General features: G+C 40.9%; 1 protein-coding gene across 8 annotated transcripts in view; it reads right to left on the bottom strand.

Moving 5' to 3' along the window:
• Positions 1–4,910: 4,910 nt before the first annotated feature.
• The window catches only part of usp32 (ubiquitin specific peptidase 32), a 57,984-nt gene continuing 51,909 nt past the window's right edge, over positions 4,911–10,985 (bottom strand). For all 8 annotated transcript variants that reach the window (XM_039821277.1, XM_039821289.1, XM_039821308.1 and 5 more), the window contains 6 exons: positions 10,616–10,736; positions 9,398–9,589; positions 8,682–8,907; positions 8,012–8,469; positions 7,831–7,923; positions 4,911–7,387 (listed from right to left, as the gene is read on the bottom strand). In XM_039821277.1, coding sequence (XP_039677211.1) covers positions 7,214–7,387; positions 7,831–7,923; positions 8,012–8,469; positions 8,682–8,907; positions 9,398–9,589; positions 10,616–10,736 — 1,264 coding nt within the window. In that variant the 3' untranslated portion in view covers positions 4,911–7,213. The remainder of the gene's footprint in view (positions 7,388–7,830; positions 7,924–8,011; positions 8,470–8,681; positions 8,908–9,397; positions 9,590–10,615; positions 10,737–10,985) is intronic.

The raw sequence follows: 10,985 nt of genomic DNA, 5'->3' as shown, positions 1-10,985 counted from the left end.
ATCCCTATTCTGAAAAAGTCTGAAGAGTTTTGACATCCCTTCCTACATACGTACATACTTCTACTTCCTAAAGAACTGTACACGAAGACACTTGGTAAATCTAATGTCTCTTTTAAAATGTTGGAAATGTTCTCATTTATCCAATCATTTCTTGCGAGGCTTTCAGCTATAGCGTCACTGGTATGACTTAAGAAAAAAAGATAAAACAAATGGATTAATTTACATATTTAAGTGAGTGTAGCAGGATTAGCAACATGTAGTTTGAGGTCCTGCAGCTTAAAATAAAATCTTAATATGTAAAAACGCAACTAGCTATAGCTGTCACATAAATGTGAGTAAAAGTAGGCTACTTAGTCACTGCAAACACTTTAACAGGGGGGTCCTCTGAGTTACTACAACTCATTTTCCAAAATTAAAATGTCTTAACCAGAATCCAACATATTATTAGCAAAAATAAATCAGCCTTTAGTGAAAAAACAAAAACATTATTGATAGGCTTACTGGCCTACAGGTGAGTTATTTACTTAGGTATCCATCCACAGATACAGTTCATCCTGAGGATTCACTGTGCCACATGTATGTTTAATATTAAAACACGTTAATAAAATCATGCCAACAATTATTATTTTAATAGCTTAGTATTCCATGCACTAAAAAGGTATGTATAAAGGCTTCAGGCTGCCCACACATTACTGTAGGTCCAGTTTAATATTCAACTTTATTTTCTACAATATATGTAGTAGGGGGTCCCTGATCCGTCTCTCTTTCAGTTAAGGGGTCCTTGGTTTAAAAAACATTGAAGACCAGCCATAGTCGATCTTTAAGGAGTAATAGTTGTTGCTTGAGGGCCTAAAACGTGTGAACGGTGTGAACATCACGTCAGTCAGTATTAGGTAGGTGAACAGGAAAAGCCCCTTCACATTGTGCATATGAAAGACATATCTGCGTTTCAGTAGCAGTGTTTCCTTAGGGGGAAGGGTCTGTAGAGATCCTGCATGTGGTTACCTTTCGCATCTGCACACAGGCTTACTGCAGCACCATTATACTTTACACTCAGGAAGGAGAGTGACGCGTAAAACTATTTTAAACGAGCCACGCTTGCAGCTCTGTAAAGCTGTGCACACAGCACACCAGTGCTTGGTACTAAATGCTGTCAGTATGGAAACATCATGCTCGTGATGGTAATGTTAACGTGTTGCTTAGCAAATCAAAGTTCACGTGTTCACTGACTAAATACAAAGTACAACAAGGGCTGATGGGAATCAGGTAATTGGTCATAAAACAACTTGAGTCAAGGACACGTTAACGTTATTGACCCTTTATAGCGAATGGTTATAGAGTCCGAGCAGCAGCAAGGGGAGAGCTGGGAGACCGAGTTTCCCCTTAACAAACACATAAATGAAGATTAGATCTTAAACCAACAATAGCAAACCTTGAGCACATGACAAACTGTTTGAGATGGTGGAGGAATAGCAAAAGCAGTTGACATGACAGCACGGTAACAACAAGGAGTATGAGGTTATAACTAGGCATGGGCCGGGATACGATTCTGACGGTATGGTTTCACGGTATTGCGGTATTTCAATTACAGCTTTAAAATGTATTATTTTTTTAAATGTCTGGGTAAAAAACAAATTTTGTTCCCCCCACTGAACACAATGTATTTTATTTTTTAACACTCTGCACACTGGCAGGGAGAGAGATTACTAAACTGCAGTTCTTCTCCTTGACCACTCATAAAAAACAGCTGATACTTTAGGAACGGTATGACAGAAAATGTTACTGGTTTTGAAACCTTGACTTTTTCAAACCGCGGTATATCTTGAAACCGGCCCATACCTAGTTATAATACTGTACACCTGCATAATTATAGCCTCTTTCCGACCAAGTAGTTACAGGAACGTAGTTATAGGAACAGTCCACTTCTAACTACTCTCCCCCAAAACCGTTTTTTCCATTTGTATTCACACTGGCCAAGTGGCCATAGGAACTGACCTTTTGTTATTATAACACAGCCATCTAACCACCACTATAAGGAAAAGGGAAAAGGAAAAAGACCCTGCCCTGAAGTAGGAGCTGAAAGAGTTACTAGAACTGTGGCCAGAGGAACTTAATAATCCCCAAATTGGTCCAGTCAAACAGGAGAAAAAATGAATTCTAGGAACGTTATGTTCTAGGAACAGTCAGAAAGGGGCTAAAGATTGAAATGTAGAGATGTTCCGATACTATTTTTTCCTTCCCAATATCGATTCCGATACCTGAACTTGAGTATCGACCGATACTGAGTACCGATCCTATATCTGTGCGTTAAGAAAAACAAATATTATTATTATTAGTACTATTTAACAGCTGCATACTAACTACTAACGCTGTATGGATGTGATTGCTATCATCGTTTTATGGCCTTCCTCAGGTTAAACCTTTTGTAAAGCAAATACATACAGAGAATGAATGCCACGTGTCTTTTATTATCTAGTTTGACAGTCAGTCATAACTGAAAAAGAACAAACTACATTAAAGTAGATTTTTCGGGGCTAAATTATGTGGTATCGGATCGATGCATAAACTTGTGTACTTGCCGATACCAGCATTTTGTCGGAGGCATTTACGACACTAGTATCGGTATCGGAACTCTACTGGAATGTGCAGGTGCTTTTACTTAACATACTGTATATCGCAGCCTTTCGCGATGTGTTATTTGCACCAGTTGATATTGTGATGGCAATATATTGTGCAGCCCTAACTTGTACCATACTTTATTCTGGTCTGAAAAGGGTTTAATGTTGAAATGTTAACTTTATGTTAGTACCCAACCCAACTTGTATTTACCCTGTATTTATCGTTTTTTTTGTTAAATTGTATACTTTTACCCTTTATGTTCATATTTTGTTTTGTGTCAGCACTAAGAAAATGTTTATTTAAAATGTGTCTGAAGAATACTGTAATGGATGGACGACAAAATAAACTCTTTCATATATGCCAAGCGGTTTGTAAATATCTATTTGAGAATAGAATACCATACTATCATACTACTGCAAATTTGATGATTGTAAAAGATGGATCACCAAATTTATAACATTTCATCCTGTGACAAAGTTGTCCATATATTTAGTCTGGACCAGTGGTGGAGTGGACCCAACGACAGATCGCCGTTAAAATTCAAACCTGCATTGCTCAGAACACAGAAAGCAATACAATTCAATGAGGTGTTAATGTTTCCTCTGCAGAATTTAATTTGTTGCTTGGGTATTTTGTTACAGATCAACGGTATCACTCCATATACAACTACAAGTACAGTATTTTGTACATTTCATATTCAAATACATAGTTTTCATTGGCTTATTTACAAAACATTTTTTTGTATGTACAGGTTTTCATGTCAGTGCAACATCACTTTTCTTTCAACAAACACCTTACAAAAAGTTCTTTAAATTAACACGTCTGGTTCAGATCCAACAGAAATGAACTTAAATAAAAAGAGGCTACAGACACTGACAGACAGCTCAGTAGTAGATTGCACTGCCGAACTACTCTTCTGGGTTCTGGTGGTGGTGGTGGTGGTGGTGGGGTGTGGGGGCTTCTGGGATGGGGAACGGCTTGACATATTATTTCTGTGGTTCACAAGATCATGATTCAACGTCAATATTTAGTTCTTTTGAGCAGAAGATCTCCGTTCCTGGATTAGGAAAGTTGTGCTGAAATTAAACTCCAACTTTAAATTGCGTTTTTGCTTTTTATAGTTTAAGCTACAGTTGTGGTATGCTTAGCATCACACAAGCAGTCGTTTGAGGGAACATTCACAGCCACACAAAAAAATTTAAATAAACAGTTGACAGCTATTGCACCTTGAAATGAAGAAAACATTACAAACTGGGTTGTCAAGAGACCAATCCTTAGGAACACTTTCCCTTTGAGCCAGTGGTGCAGTCTACGTGATACGCAGGTATACGCAGTATACTCACTAAGAAAGCTCCAGGATTTCCATATACCCATTTAAAAATGTACAATGACACGCAACAACATACTTATAATTTAGAGATATTTTGAATTGTCATTGGTGTTTGTTTTTTTCTTCGCATAAGCTAAATAAAGTTATTTCCACCGGAATTTGTGTGTCAGAATGCAGGAAATGAAGTCTTTGACGCTCAAAATTTTCCTGGGAGAGGACACCCAGACCCCCCACTATGATATGCTCCCCATTCTGGCCTATATATATATATATATATATACTGTATATGTATGGTCTATATATACACACCATACATATACAGTACAGTATACCCACTATATTACATTAGACTACACCACTGCTTTGAGCCATGTGATGACGTTTCAAACAGCGACACCAACTGGACGTCGTCTACAGCTCGGTGGAAAGGCAGGAGGGTGGAGGACGAAACGAGCTGAGCAAGAAAACATAAATAGCACTCATTTGTACAGTTCCATTTGTTCAACAAACGTACTCTGCAAAGGAATATAAAGTTTCATTCAATGACAGATATCTCTCCAAATACATCCATAATGACGCCTTCTCCTCATAAATACAGCAGCTAAAAAAAAAAAAGGGGTGAACACAGAGATTCATCTCCTGTGATTTCGAATGACGAAAGTGGGGGAACCGTCTGCTGTCCGTTCACAGTGATTCGACAGAGCCCCGCGCAGGAAGAGCTCCGCACGTGCTGCTACACAAAGCTCTGCCACCCGACTCCACGCAGCAACACACGGGCGTGTTCATTTCAAACTAACCTCAACAGTCACATCAAGTAGCCAAACCTTCAGAAAAAAAAAAAAAGAAATAAAAAAAAAAAGAGGAAGAAACAGAATTTGGAATTTACATGAAACCAATATTTCGACTCAGCGCACAGAAAACAAATGAGAATCTAAATGTTAGGTTCAGTTGATGTGTGACGTTTTTAAAGGTCTGACTACAGTCCAGACGCGTGCTGTACTGTAGCTAACAGATTCAACAGGCCGTGCTTTATTTTTTAAAGAATAAATGAACAGTAAACTGAAACCATGTGATATCAGTGGGTTTGTGAAGATATTTTAGCAGGGTGCCATCATGAAGATCAAGTTCACCACAATGTGCAGGGGAGTGCTCCATTAATGGCAGCTTTGAGACGTCTTAGGAGGGGCCTTTAAAAAGTCACTTAACACACCCTGAAAATGTGGTTTTTGGTGACCGTGGTTTCACTTCACACCTTGCTGCAGTGATGTACAAGGGTACTCCAGGACACTGTGACATCCCAGTCGGGTGTGGTTACAGGAGCCACTAGGCACACAGAAACACACGTGGAACTTCCAACCAGAGAGAGCAGTAAAAGTCTGCTTCTCAGCCTGGTGTTAAAACGGGAACTCCGTGGATTTTACACATCAAAGGGGAGCACTAGTGCATATTTGGGGGGAAAAAAAAGTATTTTGTGTCTCCAGAGGGAGCAGTGTGAAGTCTTAAAATGTTCTCATGTCACTTGATTCAGCGTCAAATGGGGCTAAAGATTACGTCTGAAAATGAAAGAAAAAAAAAATAGATTCGGGGTGTGTGGAGCTAGAAAGAAGTGATCCTGTTAGACCTCCGTAGCCGTTTAACTGCTACTAGCATAACACACCCAACTGTCTGATCGAATTGTTAGCCGACGAGTTGCATTGTGGGTAATGAAGGTATTGGTCGGTACGGACAAGAAAGATGTATGTGTGACATAAAAAAAGATGACATCTCGCATTCTGACGCATTGATTTGGATCGGTTTGTTTTTACTGGCCTTTGTGGGTCTGACAATGTTATATAGGAGTGCAAAGCTAAATCGGTGGAGTACTTTTTTTAGTTACTCTTTAAATAATATGTTAAAATAACAGGTAAAAACATTTTCGGCCCTACTTTTTCTGGTTTCTTATTGGGGAGCATGTGGACATTAGTATTCCAGATCAGTTTGAATCTCAAGAGAATTGCAGCATGTGAAATGTTCATGTTGCAGTGCTGTGAAGACAAGCCCGATGCCTCTGGTGTAGCTTTGAGATTAATATCCATTTACAACCTGAAGTGGCTACTGAAGCCTGCCTCAAGAAGAAGAAGAAAAAAAAAAAAAAATCACAACAATAAAATAAAAACGCATTTGCAGAATCAATAAAGTATTGAACATATACTGTCTTTAAGCCTTCTTTTGAGATCATGGCACCTGTCCTAAACAAACCCAGATTGATACTCAAGCTTTTTGAGTTTCAAAGAAGTTATGGGTGCACACAGGTCAACAATGCACAAATCACCGCTGATATTTGGCAGCTGTGGAATGAAACCGTTTTGGCAAAAATGCCTAATTGTATGTCCACATCAGGGCCTGTGTGTACCATGACTCCTACACTGGAAGGAAGCATGTTGTGTGTTATTAATAATACTGTCACAGACTTTTAGGGTACAGTTGGCCGACAGACTGCAGGAAGCGATGAGGTAGCATGTGACTTACATTTTCCCTAGTGACACTATCGCTAATAAAACCTTTCAGAACCTATTATTTTTATTTTATTTTTAAAAAAGCTTGTCAAAGTATCCAATGCAGTAGATACCAAATGTCAACATCATGTTGATCTGTGGCATCAACGCAGGTTCTTTAACTCTTGGGCCCCGTTTACACTTGGCATTTAAAAACTCAACCTGTATCCAATCATTGGCTTTGCCTGGACTTCATTCTATGGCGTCATCATTTTCCTACTTCAGGTAAGATATTCAGGCTCAGATCACATGATAACTCCAGGTGTAAATGTTTGTTTTTTTTCCCTCCTTTCTTTCTTTTCATTTTGACATCACAAGTGATGAATGCACAAAAACAAAGCAACATCACTTCGTGACTTGGCCATACTGGCATACATTCAGAGATGCGTTAGTATGCAAGTATATGTTACATGTATGTTATGGCGAGGGTTGTTCACATGAGGGGAGGAAGGGGAGGAGGAGGAGGGGGAGGGGTTGTTTTGTCAGGCTCAGCAAAGTGCACCAGTTCAGTGCTTTTTCCAGGGCTTCATTGTTGTCTAAAATATGTTTGTGATCAAGTGTAGAAAGTGCTGCGACGCATCCCTAAAGACAGAGACCACAGTGCGACTCTAGTCATTAGCAGTTTGTCAGAATTCTTCCAAACGATCCGAACGTCTGGTGCTTCCTGCTCAGAGCAGCAGGCGGGAGCAGAGAGCGGGTGTAGTGCTGGCTGATGGAAGCGGAGGTGCGATCACTGGAGGACACAGTATTTCTTGTAGTCGGACTCAAAGTCTTCATCCATGCTACTGGTGTCGGCCATCTTCTTGCCATCGATCTTTGGCAGAAACTGGGAGTAGTTGACTCCTTGCTGCTCGTAGAAGAGGATGTACGCCGAGTCAGTGTCGATCTCCTCAGAGTGCACTTCCTGGAGGACATTTTTTTTTTTTTTTTTGTAAAACAAAGAGGGGATGAGATTGATCTTTTCATGTTGATTAACCTGTTATGAGTTGTTCAATTCTGGAAAACATTACAGGCAGATTTAAGATATGTGATTACTTAACTAACCTTTTGCTGCTCTGCCCCCTTTATTTCAAGGATCAATACTGTAAAAAAAGCTAGATTTCCGTGTCTTTTGTTTTTAATTATAAAGCAGACCGAGGTGCTACATAAATACTGTGAAAATATCATAACGCTCAACCCACAGTGAAATGCGCATAACCCGTATTCAGAAACTGTGACCTTAAACGAGCCGCCACGACTTTCGTACGGTTGTGACGTTGCAGTTATCCACGGCAATAATCAAAATACAGTAATGAAAGCTATGCTATTAACTGTGGAAGTAGAATATGAAGTGTCCTAACGCCTTACCTTACAGCTGCTGTCATTATAGCAGTACCATTTCTCATTGGGGTTTTTGGCATACGTCACATAGTGGCCTCCTCCCATGATTCCTGAATGACACTGACGAGATAAAGCAGAACAATATTTTAGACTTTTAGAAAAAAGTAAAACTACTTGTGTGACAGTGATGTTGATGTGTGATACTTACTGATATTGCATAGAGGTTGTAGATGGCGTCCAGACACATGTTGTCACTGTGCTGGAGCAGCGAGTTGTCAGGGTCCATGCTGCTCTCTGTGCTGCAGTCCGAGCTCAGCCCGTTGCTGTCGCCGTTCACCAGGACCACGTCACAGAGGCTGCTGGACACCTCACTACCGCACGATGCCTCTGACGCGATCATGTCTCCTGATCCAGGAAGGCTTGGTTCTTCTGCCTCTGCTGTGCTCCCCTCTGTGTCTGGCTGTGGCGCGCCGTCCCGTGGCTCAGCCTCAGGATTAGCAGCTCCATCCAGGTTCTCCTTGCTGTTAGAGAGGCGGTGTCTGCTGCCCAGCTGGGGCAGGCGTAGCCGGCCCGGCCTGCGGCCTACGCTGCCGGTCTTTGGGCTGCCAGAGGGGCTGCTGGTCCGGCTGAGAGAAGGCGCTGACTTCCTGCTAGAGGCAGGGGAGGCTGTTGGGGAAACCACAGAGTTAAATACACGCCCTCTGCCATTGGGCCATTAGCTGCTCTGCTTATTTATACTTCCGTCTATTTTTCATAAGCTGTCATGCTGTTAAACATCAGAACAAAAGAAAAAAAAATGCATATGTCTCTTTAAAAATGTAATTTTGCATGATTGGCTTGCAATAACTAAATATCAGACTTAAATCAACATGTGGAACCTTTGGGGAGGTTGCAGAAGCCAGCGGGGGCAGAGATGGAGGACAGGTTGTCCTCTCCGACCCTCAGCAGATCCTCGCTCTTACTGCGATAGGTAAGGCAGTGCTGCTCCAGGTCTCTGGGAGCCAGGAAGGCGCTGGGGTCAAAACTCTCCCTCGGGAACTTGACAATCTTCTGGGATTTGATCCAACGACCATTTACAAACTGGAAGCGCTTCAGGTGCACAATCTGAAGAAGAAAACGCACACATACTGTGTTGTCCTTCAACTAGTTTCAATACAAACAGTGAATACTACTGAAAACTAGGGCTGCACGACATGAGGAAAACCTCTAATTACTTTTTGACTGATATTGCGATCGTGATATGATTAACGATTTTGGAGGGAATGATCATTTTCATTGAAAAATATTGACATTAAAAAACGTAAATGATAATAGTGTGATCTGTACCAAACAAAGATTTTTTCTTTAGTCTGTAGGATACGATTTGTAGGCTGGAAAGTCTCTGCAGCACCACAATACGTAATTAAGAATGGTTTGACACATATTTTGCCTTTAACAAATATTGCCCCCCACCCCCGGCGATTTGGATATTGCACTAGTCCATATTCCGATTTAGGTAAAATTGCGATTAATTGTGCAGCCCTATTGTAAACCACATGTAGAGTCCTACAGCCAGAGCTCAGGTCTGACACAGACTTAGAAGTGTTCCACTGACCAGCATGGGCGGCAGCCTCCAGAGGTCCAGCTTCTTAGTGGCCAGCCGGTGTGTCTTGCACTTGGAGCAGTAGTAGAGCTCGTCCTCACCCAGCTCTTCCTCGCTGGTGAAGGCCTTCAGACAGCTGTCCAAGCTGATGGGCTCAGCCTGGGCCCGACGGGACTGCTCCACACTGCAGTGCTCCTCCACAATCTGCAGGGAGACCATGATGGTGAGGATACTGAACAGGGTGAGGATGAAATCACGCTATTCTGCTTTTCTTTTTTTTTAAAGATTATTTTTTTGGGGGCTTTTCCTTTATTAGATAGTGACAGCGGATAGACAGGAAAGTGGGGGGAGAGAGAGGGGATGACGATCATTGACTCTGGAACATGATGTCTTTCAAGGTAAAGCCAAGCGATTTCTTCGATGTGTAGTTTTCTGAATGTTGTATGTGAGTACTGCTTTTAAACCTGATCTTACTGCTAAATAACCTGTTTCAACACAAAATACAGCTGAAGCAGTATTATTTTATTTTTTACCACCATTCTTATAGTATGTATCTTTACTTGAGTACACTTTCACAAACCAGCTGAAGTAACACTATAACCTTAATGGCACAGCGTACAGGTCCTAGAATCCTGGACTCTTTATTGGATCTCACTCTGAAGCTGAATGAACTGAGCATTAAGCAGCTCACTGGTAACTCTGTGTGGTCAACTTTAGAACTAAAGCAGATTCTGTTTAGCAGATTTACTTATCTCAAAACGTACACGATTTTGCAAGACTTTATCATTGTGGACCACAGCGATAAATTCATAAACTGCTGGAAAAGTCTGGAAACAGTAGGACGCAGAGCAGCAGGCCTCACTCTGAGAGAGCTTCAGTAGAAGGCTCACTCTCATCTCTTACATATTGACAAGATTATTTTAAGAGTTTTTTTTTTTTTTTTTTTTTTTTTACAATAATCAACTACAGTACAGAGGGCATCAAAATAAAAATGGTGCTATTGACAGACTGACATTATAAAGATGGAAAGAAAAACCGTGCTAAACAACATGTTTTAAGAATGTAACCACTGCCTTTGCATTTCTCTTCATGATGGTAGAAGAGAGCGTCAAGGTGAATGGCTAATAATGAACAGTGTAACCAATGGAAAAGTAAGAGCTACACACTCATAGCTAGAAAAGAAATGTAATTAAAGAAAACAACATGCAATTTTAAGTCTGTGTGTTTTACCCTCTCCTGGGAGGTCTGGTAGCGGAGATGCAGGGCGGTGGGGTCCCAGTCCACAGCTATATAAGCATTTCCCACAGAGGCTCTGTCCTCTGTACACTCTATTGTACAGCCTCGGCAGAACCTGGAAACACACAGACAGACACAGGTAAAGCTGCAGTACATACACATGTTCACGGGCAGGCAACTTGCAAACTTGGAAGCCATAAATTATGAACATTCCTAGCTTAAAAAAAAACAAATTTGCATCACTCTACATCTCATTTTCGATCTTGGTTTGTTCATTTGTTTCTGAGGTTAATTTGATCATTCTGATCAATTGTTGTGCTTTTCCTTAGATTTTTTTTTTTCCTTTTCTGTTTATAGAACAGCT

The sequence above is a fragment of the Perca fluviatilis genome, chromosome 2 (assembly GCF_010015445.1).
Source record: "Perca fluviatilis chromosome 2, GENO_Pfluv_1.0, whole genome shotgun sequence".
Classification (NCBI taxonomy): domain Eukaryota; kingdom Metazoa; phylum Chordata; class Actinopteri; order Perciformes; family Percidae; genus Perca; species Perca fluviatilis.
The sequence above is the reverse complement of the archived record's forward strand: the minus strand, read 5'-3'. Positions and strand labels throughout refer to the sequence as shown.